General features: G+C 42.9%; 1 protein-coding gene across 2 annotated transcripts; it reads right to left on the bottom strand.

The window, feature by feature from the left end:
• Positions 1-3580: 3580 nt before the first annotated feature.
• GINM1 (glycoprotein integral membrane 1) lies at positions 3581-20144 on the bottom strand. Of its 2 annotated transcripts, none has more exons than NM_001199386.2 (8): positions 20030-20144; positions 12691-12750; positions 12419-12515; positions 10254-10405; positions 8346-8502; positions 7491-7621; positions 5988-6151; positions 3581-4483 (listed from the first exon to the last, which is right to left on the bottom strand). In NM_001199386.2, the coding sequence occupies exons 1-8, from the start codon at positions 20132-20134 to the stop codon at positions 4375-4377; spliced, it is 975 nt and encodes a 324-aa protein (NP_001186315.1). In that variant the 5' UTR covers positions 20135-20144; the 3' UTR covers positions 3581-4374. The 2 variants fall into 2 exon arrangements, with proteins under 2 accessions (NP_001186315.1, XP_040552764.1); XM_040696830.2 differs by having other exon boundaries at positions 19009-20139.
• Positions 20145-21404: the final 1260 nt, after the last annotated feature.

Genomic DNA, 21404 nt, shown 5'->3' with positions numbered 1-21404 from the left:
GATGAATGCTGAAAACTAGAAAACAGGATCAACAAACACAGTTATGTGGATGGTTTATGGATGAAGAATTGAATGATTTCTAAGCTATAAATACAGAGCCTGTACACAGATTGAGATTTAAAACAGCAGCCCTTAACGCCACTAGTCCTTAATTCAGCTATTGAGTAAATACTGAAATATTTGTAGTAAATTAGTGTAAACTAACTTGGTGCAGCCAGCAGTTGTGCAGTCGTGTGTAGTCTCCTTGTAAGTCTGAGGGAAAATGAAAGCTTTCTTGGTGTTATTTCTGAAATGTTTTCCTTCCTTCACTGTCCAGTACTGTGAGCTTAAAAACTGGTGCATTCACTACACATTCATTCTGCTAGCGCTGTTCTGATAAGCCAGAACAGTTCTGATATCTTTGTAGTCAGATGACTTCTGCTTATAATCTTGGTTTTACAATTTTAGAATCTGAATCTCTTTTTGAGAGAGTTCTCTTTTTGCGGTAGTTGCCAAGTAGATGGTAGAAACAGATCTATGAGAATGGTTCTACCATGACCATTTAGGATATAATTTTAGATTTTGCTCAGTAATAATCATCGCTAATGTCCATCTGCTTCAAAATGTGTGTTATTTTGGAAACGTCTCTTTATTCCAGCTCATCTCAGAGCAGATGGCTGCAGTTCTGCTTGCAGCTGAACTTCATGCTATCCCATGAGTCCACTATGTCTGGGCTTGTTTCAGCTTCTAGGTGCCTACCATTCAAAGCCAGCTGTGGAACTCCTGCTAATGACTCCTCACATGCTGCAAGGGAGATGAAAGGACATGTGATAATGAAAAGTGGTGGTCTTTGTGGAAGGCAAATGAGTCCCAAGTACATGATCCTATAAATGCCATTATCATGAAAATCTTGTTAATATACTTAATTCATCCCTATGTCATGAGTGACAGACACGATGTATTTTTTTGTCTTAAATGGCACTTTGAGCAGCGTCGGCGATAACGTGTTGTAGTAAGACACTGAGATGCATGTCTTGCTAACAGTTTCTGAATTCCATGGTGCATATAGCATGATGAACCTAGAAACGAAGGGAAGAAGTTCAGGTGAGAATATAGACAAAGCTGCAGTGTTTTGGAGTAGGTTCTCTTAATGCTTATTCCTGTTCATCTGTGAGAATGAAGATGTAGCTGTCAGTTGCGTTGCAGGAAGAGATTTGTTCTTGGAAATCAGGTCATTGCAAGCAAACCAAACTACTCAGTCTCACCTGAGTTAAAAGAGGGAAATTTTTAAGCTTCTATCCTTGGAAGCAATCCAGTAAAGGGCCACTTCAACTGAAATGTGGTAATTAATTAAACTGTAATATATTTGGGGAACTTCTAAAGTAAACTTTGTCTAAAAAGCAGCTTGGTTTTTCTAGCTCAACCGGTGCCGTTTCACTCTACATCAACAAAATGAACACCTATGTAGTATATGGTATATGGGAAAAAGTAATAGATGCTGAATTCATAGCTCAGAAGTTCATTTTGTTTTGGAAAGCAGAATGTGATGCCTGCCCCTATCCAGTGGAGTTCTTGGATGGAGAAAAGGGACAACTCAACGTGTTTAAAGGTACAGATGCATTCAGAGGCTGAGGTAACAGGACAGCTGTGGTGAGAGCCACAGTTCATAAGAACAGGAGGGGGATGTGCCTTTCCTAGTCTTACAAAGTGACTTACGTTTATTATTTTTTTTCTTTCAGATTGCACCTGTATCCTTCTCAACTCATGTATGGAAAATAAGACCTGATGCAACTGGCATGCAGGACAGTTTCCCTTGTTATCTGTGGCAAAGAGTCTTTATGACTGTTTAACAAAATGGTTCAGATTCGTCCCAGCTCAGCTTGGACCTCCCCTGAAAGGTATGAGATTTCTTGAATCAGGAAAACCATGCACATGCTGAAACACAAATCCTCTGCTAAAAGTTTTTAAGACTTGACAGCTCGGTAGCACAGCAATGTTGCTTAATAACTACTGTGTTTCTGTTCAAGACTTAGACTACTTTTCCCACTTACTGCTGTTAATTTAAAGAAAGTGTTTCTTTCCTTGTGCTTTGTAACTTTGTAGACCACCATACAGAAATAAGAGGATTATTTGGCCTATGGAAATAGGCCAATTTGTGAAGCAGTACCAATGCTTTCAGGCTCAATCACTCACTTATTTATGCTGCAGCTGTTTAGCGCAGAGTTAAACCTTCTTGTTGCGGTGCAGGTGCTTGGTTTATAGTTTCATAAGTAGGGATGCAAAGAGCACATACTAACAGCTGCTCAATTTCCATCTGCATTGCAATTCATAACACACTTGTGCAGTAAGGTAAAACTCTTGTATGTTGTCTGCCCCCTCCCCCATTTTTTCTTCATTAAATTTCAGCCTTACACTAGTACTTGGCACTGCCGAGGCTGCAACTTGAGTACTGTGTTCAGTTTTGGGTCCCTCACTACAAGAAGGACATTGAAGCCCTGGAGCGGGTCCAGAGAAGTGCAATGAAACTGTTAAGGGTCTGGAGCATAACTCTTATGTAGAGTTGCTAAAGGAACTGAGATTGTTTAGTCTGGAGAAGGGAAGGCTTGGGGAGGCTTTGTCGTTCTTTACAACTGCCTGAAGGGAGGTTGTGGTGAGGTGGAGGTCAGTAACAGTGATAGGCTGAGAGGTAATGGCTTTAAGCTGAACCGGGGAGGTTTGGGTTGGTTATTAGGAAAAATTTCTTCTCAGAAAGAGTGGTGACGCATTGGAACAGGCTGCCTTGGGAGGTATTCCAAGAAACATGGACGTGTGGCACTGAGGGACATGGTTTGTGGGTGTGGTGGTGACAGGTTGGCAGTTGGGCTGGGTGGTCTTGGTGGTCTTTTCCAACCTTAATGATTCTATGAAGGGGCATTCATTTCCATATGCTTGGAAGAAGGCTTTGTCTGTATGTGGGAGACTTGCTTCAACAGTTCTTGTCTGTGCAGTCACCACCTTTGTGCAAGTCTGTGTGGTTTTCTTATTAGCTGTGGATGACAACCACCTCTGTCGTGTTCTCTTTCACCAAATCTCATTCTTAATTCAGATGCCTCAACCTCTATGTCTTAACCAGTCATGGTGTCATTGTGGTAGCTTTCTTGGGATAGAGTCCTGGAATAGCACTGCTTGTGACTCCAGTGATGTCTATCACTGCTGCTTGTTTCAGATCAGCAGAGCATCTGCCCTGCTTGGACGTTTCATGCTCTGCCCCCGCCTGAAGCACCATATGCCAGCCACGACGTGGCCAGCTGAGGGGGCAGCTGATCTGGGAACAGTTGGGATCCTGCTTTCTGGTGACACTGAGCTCGGGGAAGGAACTGTGAAGTACAAATGCACGAGGAGCTAGAACAAAAAGCATGGGTAACTTTGCTTTCCCAAATGATGACTGCTCAGCCTAGCACCAGGTCATTTGGATTCTTTTTTTTCCCCATACCATTCCTAAGAACAACTCCTGTAAGTTAAAACAATGAAAAGCTACAAAACCAACCAGCTCCATGTATCTAACACGTACCGCAAAACTGCTAGTTTATGTAGCAAAATAAATGTATGCTTCAGCACAGTCTAATAAACAATTTAAATGTTTATTTGAAAAACATGAACAGTACAAATCAGCATGGGAAGACTGGGCCTACTTAGTAAGCCAGTATTGTAGATTCTTTTTTTCCTTGATTTTGAGATGTCACATAGCACTGTCACAAATACAAACAGAACCTTGTGAACAAGCCAAGTTTTAAGTGCTAACAATTTTTATGAGCATTAGGGGGTCATAAAAGTATAAAGTGCTTGAAATACAAATCTACCTTTTTAAATTTTGTTTTGCATATATGTCAAATTACTTGAGCAATACAAATGTTTGGTAGTGATACTTTCCTTGCAAGGCACACTCAACCCTAAGAGACCTGAATCCAGGTTGGGCAGCTCTGTTTTGGCTTGCAGGCACACGTAACGTTTGTGATACTCCTTTGTCCTTTTCTGAAAAGTGGCATTTGGAGACTTCAGGACACCCTGAATGTCATCAGCTGGCTACTTAGGAGAGCTGTTTTATCTGTAGGTGTGAAGGCAGCCAGCATCCTGTCTGAGCTGCAGAGAAGTGACTTCACAGAAGTTAAAACCAATGGTAGCTGTTATATTTTGAAGCTTGAGAAAAAGGCTGCATGTTTTTTGAAGAAGTACAGGGAAGTCAGCTTTGGGCCTCATCCTGACTATTCCTTTACTATTTAATCAACTTGCTTAGTTTTCTCAGTAGGAAACAAAGTATTAAGATCAAGTGCCAAATTTCAAGTCAACTAAAAATTCATTAAAAACAAACAAACAACAACAACAACAAAAAAGAGCAACTCTGAAGTAAATACAATGTTAAGTACATGTTTTCTCATCTAAATTATTTTTCCTGTCTGGAGCATCTGAAGGCAAGCTGATGGTAATCACAGGTACATAGCTCATTTGATCCAGGAGAAGAATGCCTCTGAAAGGTAAAATTAGCTGTCATTAGAAAATAAAACTCAAAACAATCCTGTGTTCTAAAAATAAGACATTCTTAAAAGCACCCTAAACTTTCATTTAAGTTAATGTGTGAAGTATTATCCTAATAATACCTCTTTGAAAGTAGAATGGAAATCATATGAAAAACTGGTTTCAAAATGTAGTGGCTCTTGTTTCAGAGAAGGCCCCCAATTCAGTTTGTACATCTGAACTATCAGCAGAGTAGGCTCAATTTCAACATAACCTAAAGCTGTTCAGCCTTTCAGTTCCTCAGAATGCTCTGACAAGCCACACGCAAGCTCTGTGTTCTTCAGCTGGACAAGAAGTTACTGCAGTCTGGTTCCTGTGTTCTGTACTGACCTCTGCCACGGATAGCTCATCACACACTTTGCTGAATGGTTTATGGTAGTAAGATTTTTTTTCCTAGTTCTGCTTATTTCAAATCTTCACAGCATTAAGATCCTTACGGTTGTGGGAGAGCAGCTGTTACAAACAGTTTCTTCACTTTTCCTACTCTAACATGCTAGTTCCAAGAAGTACGCTACTCTGACAACAGGCTTCGTGAAGTGTCAGGGGGAAGCATGATATCTTCTGTTGCTGCAGTTTCCAACCTTCTCAGTTTACCAACCCTCCCTTTTCCTAGCTCTGTCAGAAGCACCAAGGCCAACTCTTATCCCTGGGTGAAAATTAGCCATGCTCAGGGCCTTTCAGAAGCACAGCTGCTCAGCAGTATTTGAGAACATCAGCTGTGCTTGCTCCAAGTGAGGAAGCACAATTTGCTGTCAATCATTCCTCCTAAAAAAAACATTTGGTTCCAGGGGTTAAGGCTTCCCAAGTTGACTTGGGTTCCTTAAAAATGTTCATGCTTTTCCTACTCCAGCTCTAAATCTGTACTGATTTCTTAGCTGCAGTTGCCATTTCATACTTCCACACCTCATTTGCAAAACTTGCTTCTCTGAAAAATGTTAGTATTGCTGGTTAGATACCAGCCGAGTGAATAAAGCCATCCACAGTCAATCAGTTTTATTTATAACCTTTTGCCATGAATGATTCCACCACTCCCTGTGGCTTACAAGCTGCCTAAATAGATAACTCCTTAAAGAAATCCCATCCTAACTTGCAAAGCCAAATTTGAGGCCTTTCGTTACTACAATAATGACTGCAACACCAGAAAAGAATTACTGGAATGGCTTAGCTCTAGCTTCTCCCCTCCTCTGTTGGAGCTATGTTAATGGTGTCTCAAAACGTAGTCCTTGGAAGACCTAATCAAAATTTGGTATTATCACAGCCAAGCTAAAGATGCTTCTAATGAAAGATTTGCCTATGCATCTAAAGGTCACTTGAAATGATAATTTGCTGCATCCTTCTTATTAAGTTGTTGCCACCATCTGCCTAAAGAACAGGGCTGCTTTTGACTTGAAAGATTTTTCAGTAATACTTTGTCTTCATGGGAAAAAGAAAAAAGAAAAAAAGCACAAGTTACTTACTTGGGCTCACAGGAAGGGAAAATCACCTTTAAGACTTTCAGAATGAGCGCTGCTCCAATAACTCCAACCACAACGACTTCCATCACATTAAAGAAAATGGGTAAAGATTTAAACCAGAATCTGCACAGCCATTTTCTCAAGTCTTCCACCCACTGGCACATCACCTACAATCAAACAGGTAGAAATAATCTGGTTGCAAAACATAGCAGGTGCAGTTTTGTAGCTATTGGTAAAAGCAGGATGTAATTGATTGGTGACTCAGATTTGTTTCTTTACTAAAGTTTGGAACCTTTTAACTGGACTATTTCTTTGTGAAGGTTTAATTTGTGCAGAAGTGACTCATCCTCAAAGAGTTCCCTGAAAGGAAAGGCCACTTGGGAAAACAAAGGACACTTGAACAGGGTAGGTGAAGGGTGGGCTACTTGACCTACACTCAGGGTAGCTATGATGGCATTGCTGTATACAGCAGGGAAGGGTCACTGAAATACAGGAGAGGGGTAGCACATTCTCTAACCTACCTATAACTTGCAGCATACCATTTTTGCCATCCTCTCTCAGCAGTGTATTTTAAGCATTTCTCTCTACCACAAAGTAGGCTGTGGAAACCTATCCCTAACTCATCTGGAACCGAAGCTTTTCAAGCTGCTGCTGTGTTTCTTACGGCTGGTGAAACTCATGGCTCATCAACCAGTGGTCAGCACCTGCTTCCAAGCAATGTCAGGAAGAAAAAAAAAAGTGCAACTTAAAGCTAAAAAAAAGTTAAAACTGCTGTAAATATTTAGTCCGTTATAAATATCACGGCTCATTTTCATCACATATCTCTGACACGACATTGCAGGATTGAGACACTCATATATGATTGACTGGAGTAAGAAAGATTTCTCACTGCTAAGGGGTAATTTAGGAAAGTTTTGACTTAGTTTTAATTTTTTATTTTTGTTGTTTTTCACCGTTTTCTGGAGTGTGCCTGTAACAGTCTCTTGTTCATAGTGGTTGGCTGTGGGGATCTCCATGACTTCAGCTACTGTCATGTACCTCACACAAATAAGTAGAATAGCAATTCTCTCTTAAGAAATCTATTATACGCCATTTTGCTTTCTTCAAGTAAAAAAATAGAGAAGCAAAGAAAGGTCTAGAATGTTACGCACCTTCTTACCATCTTTAAATAATGTTTTGTTTGGCCTCTACACAAAGAAAACCCTCCATCTGAATCCTAACAGTGCTCTTATTTGATTCCTTCTGTAACCATCCAGGAAGGAAGTAACCCTGTATTTGTACATGTTTCTGTAGACAATACTAAAAACAGAGAGGAAGTCTATTTGTCTGTTCTCTTGAACTATAACATTCCGCTTTATCAGCAAAATGTTGCTACATTTGTCTTCCTAGGAATGTCACCAAGTCATCTTCCCATTTCTGTGGAGACAGAGGAGAGAAAGAAAAAGGGAAGAAAAAAAAAAACAACAAAAAAAAAAACCCGAAGGAAAAACAACAACAGGACCCTACCTTGTAGGAGGACGGAGGTTCTATCCTAAGAGGCGTTTCTGGTAACTTGCCAGGTAATGTCTCTTCATCCACTGTGGTTTCTACCTGCCAGATCAGGTACTGACTGGTAGTTTGCAGTGGATCTTGAATATCTAAAGAAGAAAAGCTGGATGTAGTGGGAGGGCTGTTTTGGAGGGGTGGTTTTTTTTAAGTTTTTTTTTATTATTATTATTTGACTCTGTAAGCTCTGAAGCAAAACCATGCTGCATTTCATTAAGATCAAAGAAAGCCAACAATTTTTTTGTTCCACTTGATAAGAAGCAGCAGTATTACAATGCAGCCCTTAGCTATGAATTTCAGCTCTCATCAGATTTTCAAAGTGACAAGCTAGATAAAAATATTTATCTCCTATAAGAAATCCTTGAGTTCTTGATTGAACTGAACTAAGATTAAAGTATCCAATAACTTCTCTTTCTTTAAAGTTATTCAAGTTTAATAACTTTCCTCTGATTTGGAAGCGACCCAGACAGGTATTTCCTCCACAGTTTTCCCTTTTGATCTCAGGAAAAGGGGGAGCTTTAGGGAAATTTCCAAAACAGCACTGAAAGAGAAATTTATTTATGTAAATGTCTGGGCTATGATTTTACAAGCACCAAGTAATTCAAAGGAGAACAGATTTGGAAACAAAACAAAAGAAATAACTAAAAAGTAGAAGAGGGGAATTCGGGTGTAAATAAATTTAAAAAAAAACTTAATGGTTAATCTGACAACTGTTTTACCATGCAAAACAACACTGGGATAACAATGTTATTTTGTCCTCGTAAATCAGTATGTAAATTATGCTCAGAAATATTATGCAACAGTTAAGAAAGAGACCTTTTCCTGAGAGGTTGGGAAGTGTAAATAGCACATCGTTGTCCCTTGGGATGGAATACAGCATACTCTCTTTCAAAGGGACAGTGTAGTTTGAATGTCTCAGTACCCTCAGGTCCTTCACTAAGATATCTATTTCTGATACCTCTTCCTGCTGAACCTGCAAGAGATGCAAACAGATTGATATTGTTGAGTTTAAAGTAAAGACAAAGTAGGCTGCCAAAGAAAACCAATACGTGCTCATAAACTCCAAGGCAGTAAGATTTAGACAGATGCTGTAACATGAATCAGTACTCTTAGCTTTAATTAACACATTTCTACAGCCAATGCTGTATTAGAATGTATGCTGGATGGACCAGGCCTCCCTCTCCCTGCAAAAACATGTCATAGTCAATCCGTGGGCTTTCAACCAAGTCTTACAGAGCTCCTCTTGTCAGGGAGGCACTTTAAAGCATGAAAACCTCAAATATATATTAAAATGGCACATGGAAACATTTAATGTGTTGCTCAGATGAGACCACTGCTGCTTTTGCAGTCATTGCTTTTTTCCCCAACAAGTGAAAAAATCCTTTTGAGGTATTCATTGCTGCTTTTGTTTAGCTTTAGCTTATATTTCTTTAAAGTGATATCATTCAGAGCAGACAACAGTGAAGTACAGAGTAACTGTGAGTTCATGTATTCAACTCTCCTACTACAGGTTGATGTAAAACAGTTTGTCAGTAGATACATGTCTTCAAAAAGGAATGCAGGAGACGATGTGGTTTCACTCGTGCTTTCAGAGCCATTGGCCTTTTGCTTTTAACATGTGCAGAACAGTACAACTGAAAAGATGACTTACTGTCAGCTGATACCAAATTAGAAATATTGAAAGCTTCTGACTTAAAGGAACAATTAGGGAAACAGAGTGAGGTTTCTATGTGTTCTTACCAGGTGTCTATGCAAACCCAATATGCAGTTTGATGTCTAGTTTAAGATCTGAACTACTACAACACTACTGTCTAACAACTGCACCAAACCAAAGTATGTTTGCCAACAGCAGGGTAACCTCATTAAAAAGCTTCATATCTCAATGAGATCACTGCTTTTATTAAGAGAAAAAAATTTACAGAGAAATGTATCATGCCAGAAGTTCTTAATGATGAGCATGTAATTAAAGATCAATGGTATTATCATCATCCTCCTATTAAAAAAATGCAGCAGAATATAGGACAGCAGTTCTATCTTCTAACTATAACCTCTCTGGTTGGAAAAGTATAACTTACAGGTGACTGTGAGAACTCAGTTCTGTACATTTCAATCTCAGCTCAGTTGTAGCCCCTCACATTCACTGCTATGTGTGCAAATACAGTTAGAAGTTTGGTGGATTTTTTTAAATGTTGCTGTTCATCTCAAAAAAGAAGAATCTATGTTCATCATCAAGATTTTTACTCAGATGAATTAATTAGCTTGAATACAAAACAGTCTAAGGCTATGTATACATGAGGCTAAGCCCACTTAAGAGGATGCTGCTGCAAGCTGTGTTGTCGAAATGTTTTATTAGCTTGGAATAAACAATGGGCAAAATCTCAAGACTCAGAATGAGCACATGCCCATTTATTAATTTTGTTCACTACTTTGAAAATGAAATATTGCTTGTGAGCTTGACTTTCCTTGCATTTTGGAAAAGTTCACGATCATAGAATCATAGAATCGCTAAGGTTGGAAAAGACCCACAAGATCATCCAGTCCAACCATTTGTTCGCCCTTCACCAATGGTTCCCGCTAAGCCATGTCCCTCAGCACTGTGCTAACTAGCATTACATTACATGCTTTGTACCTTGACCACCATCCACACACGTGTAAACCTTTTAACTCGTGGCTACTCTTTGCTTCTCCTGAACTCAAAACAAGCAAAGTGTTGTTTTTCCTTACCTGCCTTCCATCAATTTCTGTCACTTCTTCCTGAATGACAATCAGCTGCAGATCAGAACTTGATGCCAAAGGCCACTCATGAACCATGATGCGAACACTGACAGTTCCCAGGCGCTGCTGCTCTACTGTATCATCCAGGCTTCCATTCTCCACTGTTAAGACATAATGGCACAGTTTTCAAAGAGAAACCATCCCAAACAGAAGGCAGGGTACGATGGAATTCTCCGTGGAGCACACAGATGTGAACAATGTGGCATCCCTACAGGTGAGGCCATGCTGGAGCTGGAGGGCAGCAGTGGAAGTGAAGGAGACCTATCCAGCGCACAGATCATACAGTACAGGATCTGAGACTCTGCTGCCCCAGTTTCTAAGCCACCAGCACTGTGTGTCACCTGCAGTCCTTGCCTAAGAGGCACCCAGGAGGAATGCTCCACTTGTGGCCCTTAGTTACACAACTCCACCTGCAACCTTTTTCCTCATAAAGCTATTTAGCACTTTTAAATACAGAAAAATCCTTTTTAGAACCATTTAGGAGCATCTTACTTTGGGAAAATAAGCATCAGAAGGAAAGAAAGAGGGACTGCCCCATGGGTGTAAGCACTAACATGCTTGCTGAATACTTTCAAGACCAAAAAAAGACCAAATATCCCAAGGTGATGAAGCTCCCTGCAGTCCCGACCTTTCATGCGTCAGGCTGGAGCTAAAGATGTTCACTGATCTGAAACTGACTTTGTGGGAACTTGAAGTGGGGATATAGGTTCAGGCACAGTGTAACAATGTCAAGACAGTACTGCTTTGGAGACTTGGTCTCTAATATTCAAGATTGTGAACATTTGGCTCAATTTTGATTTTACATACAGATATTCAGGATTATTTTTCCCCTCTCTTAATAAGTAATGAGTATCTCAATACTCCTTCAGCCTTTCATAAACATCATCTGAATCTGCTGTTGAGAATTTAGTAAACATGTAACTTGCTTTGCAGGTAACAGAACTTCTGTGTTGAGGACCCAGACCCAAACATGGGAATGGACAATTCCAGGTTCTCAGCTCCCAGGTCAAATCAGTATTTTTCTCCTTGTTTCAGATTTTCATCCATAACTGTAGCCACTGCAAGCTATACAACTAAGGTTTTGGAAATTAATAGGAACTGCTACAGTAGAATGCGAAGCATCTCTCAAAATCAGTCAGTAAAATCATATCTATTTTTCTGGAGTCAGTTATCTTGTAGGTAAATGACATTTTGCCACATTTTTCTATCCTAGGATAGAAAGCACAGAAGCTGTAGGAATGTATCTACCCCAGGAATAGAGAAGTGAATTACTGCTCTCCCACTTCAGAAAAGAACTAATGTCAAGTTAATAATTGATAATACTTATGAAAGAAGGGTTCAGGAGACAAGGTCAGGCTCAGAGAAGCCATTTAGAAAAGCATTAGTACTTTCTAAGTAAACGACTGGATGTAAGGGGGGGGATGACCTCAGAAACCAAGCAGCAGAATGACTGCACCTGATCCATCAAGACATCGTTCTGAAAACAACAGAAGCTTAAAGCAAGAAATACAATGGGCCTCAATTAATTATACAGTATGCTCTGAGCATCTCAAAAATCACAGTGCTTTCTGATCTTCCACAGGTGTTGCATTGAACTGGCGGAAAAAAAACAGCAGTTTCAAGACCATTAATTACTACAAAACACAGCAAAACTGCAGTACTGCTGCCTTAATATCCTGTCCACAAGAACCTTCTTTGTCTCCTGAGGACAGAAATGAGATAATTAAGAAGATCTTCCCAAAAGATCTTCATATTTTTGCTGTTGAGCCTCTGTTTGGATGCCTGCCAGCGAGCCAAGGGACGTGGCCATTAGCAGGGTGGAGCTGCATCCTTCTGTTTACATTGTCTAGCTTGTCCTGCAAAACATTCTTCTGAAAAGACAGGCAGGGTCTTGAGTTCAGATTCAACCATTTAGATACCAGCATATCAGTGTGACTCGAGTGCAAGGCACTAAGATTTCTCCACACACATCGGTAGGAAAACTTTCCTAATTTGAGAAATTTGCTTCTACTGTGCTGAAGTTTGCTGAGTATGAGTACATGCCAAAATGGTAAGCTTTTGTTACTAGATAACAGGGAAAGAAAATACTGCAGGAAAAAAAAGAGAATACTCACATATTACTGTTTGACACGTTATGTGGGCAACTCCACTTCTCATAGGAAAATCATTTAGATATACCTGTCCGTTAACATAGGTGATATTAAAGACAACCTGAAAGACAGACAGGCAGAGTGAATGTGCAATCCTGCCCTTATGCCGCAGTTCTGTTCTCAGAGAACACAATTAACACTGACTGAAGTCAGACCAAGCAATATATTCTTATCCACATGCTGACTTTGTTTCGCTACATATTAAGTCACTGAATAAGTAGAAAAACCAGACAAACCTGTCCTTTATGAAATTCTCCATTGCTTTTCAACATCATAACATTGACTCTGATCGTTTCCTGGAAAACAACAAAGAAAAGAGATATACATTTCTGTGAGAAAACACACAGAGCCCTACAGGCCATAAGCAACTTTCACACGCTCTCCTGCAGAACGGCCCCACGCAGGTCCCCAAAGCACATTCTCAGGCTTTCTGCCTTGCAAACAGAAGCAATGGAGATATCCTTCCTCGTTCCAGGTAGGTTTTTTTCTCCACTTCTTAATAAGACTGACTGATGAGAAAAGAAGTAACTGCTTCCTTCTAAGTGTAACTTATTTTTAAAATGCAGACAAAATAATAATCAAAATTATCAGAAGAACTTGTTACTCGTGGATGTAAACGGAACGGAAGACTCTCGCATTAGCTGAAACAGAACAGACCATGCGTGATACAATCAGACACTCCACCTCTGTCGTTTGTTAAGAGCTCCATTAAGCCTTCAAGCTGTCAGCCTGTTGTGATAAAGAACACCTGGCTTTATCAGCACCAGCAGCGATCCTGTTTTGTTTTTCTCCTCTGGTTATCGTTTCCAAGTTATGCCACACAGGCCTCCTCCAAGCCCCAGGGATTGATTTCCTTCTTTCAAACCTCACTCGCTGTGATTTCTTGTTTCCTTCATTCTGTCCTCTCATTTCATCCTTGTAATCTGAGGGGTTCTTTTGCAGATAGAACCATAGAATCGCTAAGGTTGGAAAAGACCCACAGGATCATCCAGTCCAACGATTCGCCCATCACCAATGGTTCTCGCTAAACCATGTCCCTCAGCACAACATCCAAACGCTCTTTGAACACCACCAGGCTCGGTGACTCCACCACCTCTCTGGGCAGCCCATTCCAGTGCCTGACCACCCTTTCTGAGAAGTCGTATTTCCTAATGTCCAGCCTGAATCTTCCCTGGCGCAGCTTGAAGCCATTCCCTCTAGTCCTAGATGAGACCTGAAATCTCCTAACTGCCCTGTGACGAGGTCTACATACACAAACCATCCTCTCTTGGACATCACCATATGTAAAGAGTGCCACACTGCTTTCCTGAGCCATCTCCTCAGAAATAACGTTAGATTCTTTATTTGCCTTTTGGGAGCCTTAAATTATTCTATCCATGTTTCACTTCCCTCTGGAAAACTCTTCTCTGTCCCTTCAGCATCTTTATAGCTCTGTGTCTGAGACAGTTTCACATCAAACAACTGAAAAGTGCGGCACATCTCCAAAGAAAGGAGAACTCCCCAGAATTCAGAATGAAGGAACTAATGAATAGAAGATCTTTTAGGCAGGAAATACTTGGAGCACAAATGATTTTTTGGCCACGTTTTCACCATGTCGTCCCAAGTCATGGGACATGACTTGACAGTGTCGTCCCAAGTCATGAGCACAAACTTCCTGGAGTACAACTGTAAGATAAAAATTTCCTTAAAACAATGGGTACGCATAAGTAGCCAGAACTACCGCAAACTGAAAAACAGCATCCCAGTCTGATTCAGCAGAAATCTGGCTTCATAGGGGAAGTGTGTTTTAAAATCCAATGCAGATTTATATGAATTATCTATTTAACTAAGTACGGCGTCTTTTCTAAAGGAAGGTAATTTCCTTTTGGTTGGCAGTTACTTGTCCTTGATGTTTCAGATGCATTTGTCAAGTCATTGCCAAAGTTCTCTGGCCACCAAGATCAAAAAGAAAAATCTTTTTCCCTGCCCTTCCTCGGAAATGGGTGTTTATGCTGACTTTTCTCCAAAGCTCCGATTCCAGTTATTCAGATAACATATAAATTGACTTAGAAAACTGGAAATCTATCACTGAAAGTTTAAACTAGGTCAGTCATATAACTGTGGGACGTAATCTGTTCCGCCATCCTGTAGCTGCCTCAAGCCACTTATTTTGTTCCTCATATTTTAAGAACGCTGTATAGTTAAACAAAAAAAGTCGCCAAACGTTTAGCACTTTATGGAGCCCTCAGAGCTGTGCTAATTTTACACTCCCAAACTGCATAACAGATGATCGAGATTTTGTGTCCTGACTTCCTGGTATTTTCTCTCTTTGGGGAATTCAAAGGGCCTGAAGGATGGACCTTCCGGGCAATGTTAATAACACTTCTGTTTTAAGCTACAAACCGAGTCTGAGCTCCTTTGCGCAGAAAGTATTTTGCAATCTTTTTTCAACATCTACGAAGTGACTCAGAGAGATGGCTAGAAAAAACAACGGATAGCCAGCTGCTGCTGGGAAGAGGGAAAGTCCCCCCCTCTTCTTTTAATCAAATGCTGTATTTGAAAATGGAGGGCTTAAGGCAAAATAAACGTGCTCAGCAAATGAGCACTGTATGCACAGAGCGAAACACACATATGATTTCTTCAAGTTGTCAGTTCTGTTGACTTGGTACCCAAAAGCACAGTCGTGAATTCTGTTGCACACATAGAGCTTGCAAGCTTGCAAGAGCACGTTACGTGTTTAAAAAATTAAAATATTTAGGTGAACACATCCCTGCTGTCAAAATTACAATAGACGGTCGCGTGCAGACAAGTAAGACAGCTGAGCTGATGTAACAGCTTGCTGCCTCTGCCACTGACTGACTGACTGCAGCTCTCTCCTCTCCAGCACATCTTCCTTCCCTCCCATTTCTGCCAAGCCAGTGAGCAGCTATAGCTCATTAAGCTGGCAGGAGAACGGCCACTTCGTTGCCAGCTTGTTTCCCTCTCCATAAGCAAGAGGCAGACAAGCAGTGGAGACATGAGCTGACAGCTGGGAGAGGTGTGGGACTCGCTTGTGTCTGAATATTTCCTGACCTCCTGTATGTTCTTGTTTTGCCTATGCAGTCTTACCAGTCTTGGTGTCAGACTTGCCATGAAACACTGCCAGTAGATCTCCAAGTTTTGGCGTGAGCAAATAACTGGGTGTCAACTGTTCTTGCTCCAAATGTTCCCAAACTGATACAGAAACATCTCAAGGCCACCTTTTCCAGAATAAGAATCAACTCATACTGACATCATTCCTCACAGGTGTTCATTTAACCAATTCTTAAAGCTTTCTGGTGACGTCCAAAAAATGAACGCTGTCCTCAACTATTTACTTTAGTGCTCTCTTCTTCTCTCTATCTTTAATGTTCAAAGCTTTTTCCTGATGCCTAACCTGAAACTTCCTTGCTGCAGCTTATGAACAGGTCATTCATTATTCTTGACAGCCCCTTCCCAGGGAAAATAAGAGCCCTCCCATTGTTTTGTTGATTTTGTATTGATGCTGCCAGCTCACTTCATTCTTCCTTGGAGATCAGTTCCACGCGGCTGTCTTCCCACTGGTCCTTCCTGAAGCACTGCACCCAAAATCCAATAGGGCCCTCTGGGACCCAACTGCTGTGGCCAATCTCCCTGACTCCACACACTCCACACCAGTCTACATGAGGGCAGGAGCCAGAAAACACACATGCACCACAGTGAGGAGCAGGACAGGAGGGTTCACCCGCCACAGGGAGTGTGTGGTGCACAGGATTCCCCCTGTTACTATATCACATTGATATCTGATCAGGAGTAAGTGTTTGTTTGAGAACCATATGTTAATGATTACTGTGCCGGGAGGAAGGGAAAGCAAGCCAATCCGGTGGCAATGAACCTACTGAGTCCAGAACATAGGACATATGCAGCAATGCTCAATCTTGTTCTGTTGCTTTCTGGAGAAGACTGAACCATGAGTCTAAGTCTAGTTTGTATAACTTAAAATCACTCTTAATGCTGTTATAGGGTGCAGATGCATCTCCTGAGTTTTCCTAAGACTTCTCATCAATGTTTTAGCATTCTGGCAGGGATATTCACAGCAGTAATGGCCACAGTACCTGCAAAGAAGACAGCACCTCCACCACAGATTTATGCTCTTCTGTTAGAGGAAAGCAAGGCTGGGGAAGTAACAGTGTGGCAACATGCAAGACAGGTTTTATGTGAACTAGTGAATTTTGGTAAACATGAAACAACAGCAGTAGGAGGCGGTGATTATATTCTAATCCTTTCAACCATGCGCTGCAGCAGAACCCAGGAGAGCTCGTTGGGGCAGTGCAATACAGTGCTAGCAAAGAGAATGGTGACAGAAAGAATATAAAGCCTCTGACATAATTTGAAAGGGAATATTTGTTAGTTCTTAAAGAGTCCCCACACTAGTTCTGCACACATCTTCACCCACCCGTAGCCTTTTATGAAAAATGCCACACAAGACAAAGCTGTAGGTCTAATCAGGCAGGAACTGCTATCAGATCTGACTGTGGAATTACTTAAGAATCTCTTTGGCACGTGCCTGACACAGTTACCCTGCTCTGAGAGGCACTCAGTGGCACCCAAGTGCCTCCGAGGCTCACACAGTCCTGTGCCTCTCACCAAGCTCCCAAACAAGGCTCCTGCTGCTGCAGGGAGCAGATGGTGCAGCTCCTGGCAGCACGGCCAGCTGCACGGGCAGCAGGGGGACAGGCAGACCCTGTAGCAGCTGTGCAGGGATATCTTCTGTGCGCTATGGAAATAGGAAATCAACAGAAGCTGCCATGCAGGTAAGAAATGGACAAAACTAGAATCTGATTCTAAATTTGAATGGAGATTGTGGGAAAGAGTGTTCAAACATGCCAAAAACTACCATCCAATTTCACCCCGCTTTTGAGTCCTGGCACTCACATGGAAAATTGGCCCCACAGTGTCTCAGGTTCCGTTCTCATTCCTACATCAGACTCAAAACAAAGCTATGCTGTAGGGCTTTAGCTGGCCACCAGGCACAGCTGAGGTAAGAAACAGTCTTGGTACAGTCCCCAACCGCAAGACTATAATTAGCCCCTCATATCTCACCAAACTTCAGTAAAAAGATCTTCTCAAAGAAGGCTCGATGTTATTAAACAGCATGATAATATTTAGGATAAGACAATGAAACCCAGTACTTGCTTAGGTACCTACAGCTCAACTATCTTGTTAATATATAAATCTAACACAGTGATGCTTTTGCTTTACTTTACTTTTCTGAACAAGCACACATATTCCTTCCTTGCTTTGCGCTGTTCATGGAATAACATTGCTTATCCCTTCCCCTGCCCTACGTGTGTTGCCTTTACTCTCTCACACTATGAATATTGTATCCAGAATTTTAAAGCTGAACACTTCATCTCACATCATCAGGACACAGCTGCATCACACTGCTCTAATTTAATCAAATATACACGGAAAGATGACGCGGTATATTTTAAGTATAAAATTCAGAACACGTGCCAAGATGTTAATAGAGAAATTGGCATAAAGCTACAAAAGAAAGATGTCAGCATGTCACTATAAACAAGTTTCTTTGATTAAAATACGTGACACCCACTGCATGTGCACTCATGGCCGATGTAGTGAAGATTACTTTTTTCTGTTATGAAACAACCTATCTTCATAGAGGGCCAACAAATAGTTGGAAAAATAAGGTCTGGAAGGCAAGTGAGCCTTTTTGAAAGAAAACAGTTAAATCTAAATTTTCAACGGCAGATGGAGTAAACAAACATCAGAGCGTTCACCCCACTGTGCTTTCAGCAAGTTCCTGACAGCACATCAAAAATACTCTAAGGCATAAAATCTAATTCTTGACCTAGCACTACAAAAACACATTACTTTGAGGCAAAGATCAGTTATGCTGCTGTTGCATCATTCCTGGCCTCTGTTTGTTTGGGGTTTTTTTCTTCCCTACCTGTAATCCAGATTTGCTTGTCCAAATTTCAGGAGGAGAAAGCAAAACTAAAGCACGCATGCTAACGGTCTTAAATAAATAATTGAATAAATAAATAAATAGCCCAGATTTCAAAACAGCTTATTCAAGAAACGACAAGTGTTGCACAACAATGGAGGCGTTCACATTCCAGAGCTGAACAAAAGCATTACAAATTTAGAAATGAAATTGCACAGACGTTCTCCAGTGCTCTCAGGTCTTCCCTCTGTCCTTCCATTATGGATCCCGTAATATCTTGGAGGTAAACTTACAGCCACGCACAAGACTGACAAAACGCAAAGCCATCAGTAGTACTCTGCCACCGTAGTTTCAGGATGCTGGAGTGTACAGCCACGGCAGCCAAAGGGAAGCTGCAACCAGCCTGCAGCCCAAACCCTCCTGAGGAAAGAGCCTTCTGACCATGTGCCATGTGTTGCTAAGCTCCTGGCTGCTGATGCCAACCCAACAGCACCAAATTCCCATCCTGCCCAGGCCCTTGTCCCACCAGATCCTGCTCACACTGTCAGGCTTTATGACAGCTCTGAAACGCACCTGCCCTATACCCAAAGCAAAGTACTTAAGGACTCACTGAGCTGTCTCTGTGCTTCCACACCTCACTGCATCTGACTTGGAGTATTGATGTCTGAAGATCTAGATCCCCATCTTGAAGAGCTAAGCCCATCTCACTTTCAATGGTTGCAAAGGGAAGTAGAGACAAGGAAGTGAGCTCAGGATGTGCCAGTGCAGGGTCTGTGCCAAGCCCTCAGGAGGGCTCTGTTTCAACCAGTACCATGCGGAAAAGGGGCCCTAACAAATCCTCCCATGGGATAGTGACTGTACAATGGCTGGGTGAACCCAGCATGGGCACTGGAAGGAGAAAGCAGACAGCACAATGCCCTGCACTGGAAGAGGCTGCCCAAGGAGGCTGTGGATGCCCCATCCCTGGAGGCATTCAAGGCCAGGCTGGATGTGGCTCTGGGCAGCCTGGTCTGGTGGTTGGGGACCCTGCCCACGGCAGGGGGGGTTGAAACTCGATGATCATTGTGGTCCTTTTCAACCCAGGCCATTCTGTGATTCTATGAATATGCTGCTGCACTGGGAACCTGCTCTGAGTTCAATTCAGAAGCACAGACATCACTGGGAGGAGACGTGGCCATAACGCACCATGTATTTGCGCAACACCAGTCCATCACGATGCGGTGGGCACACACACACACACACACAGAGCACGAGGTGGATGTGCCCAGCAGTACGGATAGCCATAGCGTTCTTCCCCCTCAGCCTGCCAGATATTTTTCAGCCATCAAACGCTACACGGATGAATCACTGAGGGGAGGCAGGAAGCAGCGGGCACGCAGTAACCAAGTTTGTGGCAGACGCGTAACGCTGTCCTTTTGCGCCTATTCCCGTACATCTCATCCCGAAACGCCCGCGCACAGCGGGATGAGGTCTGCAGGCAGCGCACCTGCGCCCGCCCCGCGCTACGCCGGGAGCTCACAGAGCCCACAGAGCCCGCAGCCCCCGCCGCCCGCGCCGCCCCGCCGGCCTCGCCCGCCTCCTCCACCCGCGGCTTCGGCTCCCAGCGAGCCCCCCCGCCGCCCCTCCGGTACCTGTCCCAGCGGCAGCGCGGCGGACGGGCTCAGATGCAGCGCGGCGATCAACGGCAGTAGCAGCGGCAACAGCCGCCGCCCGCGCCGTCCCAGCGCCGCCTCCATCTTGCGACCCGGGAATTAAAACAAAGTGAAACATCAACAAGCGGCGGGGCGGGGCCGGGCTGCGGAGCCTGCAGGCCGCTGCTGCCCTCCGAGCCCGGGGCAGGCGGTCCTCCGGGAAGGGCCCTCCCGCTGCTCGGAAATAGCTGCGGGTTTCCCAGGCTCGGCCGCCGCGCCCGAGATGACGGGTGTCAGCTAACGCACCGTGCACCCCGAGGGCGCCTGTAGCGATCCGGCGGCACGGCTCGCGGGGCTGCAGCAGCACCGGCTGTCCTCTGAGGGCTGCACGGGGCTGGAGAGCTAAGCAGACGGCGTGCCACGGGGCAGAGGCGGAGGGAATTCCTTCAGCAACGAAGAACGTGTGAGATTAGGGGTTTAGAAAGTGAGAGGTCTTCAGCCTAGGCGAGAGAACGCTGGCGGAAACTTCATAACAGCACAACAGCGCAGATGTCTCAGGCAAAGAGAAGGGAAACAGCCAAGATCTGCGGGTCCTTGGTGGGCATGGAGGTCATAGAATCATAGAATGGCCTGGGTTGAAAAGGACCACAATGATCATCGAGTTTCAACCCCCCCTGCCGTGGGCAGGGTCACCAACCACTAGACCAGGCTGCCCAGAGCCACATCCAGCCTGGCCTTGAATGTCTTGAATATCTTGAGATAGATAGTGCTCTATCTGTAAAAAAGGGCAGGAAACATCTAGCTGCTAGCAAAAAACATTCTGATGGTAAAGGAGCAAACAAGTCTGCCTAGTGCAGCTCAGAAGGGGCAATACGTGAGCCATCCCAGTGAAGAATTCCAAAATACATTTATTATCAACAGTTAGTACTGTTTAGCAGATTAGAAAACACCAAGTTGATTAGCTGACTCTCATCAACACACAAGTCGGCACTGGATGAAGGAATAGAAGCACTGATGTCATAATTTCCATAGCCTCTCTTCAACATCATCCAGTTTCTCTCAGATCTGTCCTAGATTTCAGTTTGCTCATTTGAATCTGTTGTGTTTGGTCTAGTAAAACAAATAGGCAAAGGATTTGTTTTCTGTTCAGGCTCATGTGGCAAAAATCCCCCACGGCACGTCAACTCCTCAGCCAGACATTGCGCTGAGTGATGTAGGAGTCTGTGGGGACAGGAGGGCAGCTCCAAGAATGCAGCCCTTGTTGGTACTTGCAGCCATTTGCATGCTCTGGTGGGAGGAAGCCTATATATCAAGTACGTTCCTAACTATGTGTCACAGTCCATTAGTGAATCGGATGGGGGTTCCATCTCAACAA

The sequence above is a fragment of the Gallus gallus genome, chromosome 3 (assembly GCF_016699485.2).
Source record: "Gallus gallus isolate bGalGal1 chromosome 3, bGalGal1.mat.broiler.GRCg7b, whole genome shotgun sequence".
Classification (NCBI taxonomy): Eukaryota; Metazoa; Chordata; class Aves; order Galliformes; family Phasianidae; genus Gallus; species Gallus gallus.
This window is presented reverse-complemented; position numbering and strand designations above follow the sequence as displayed.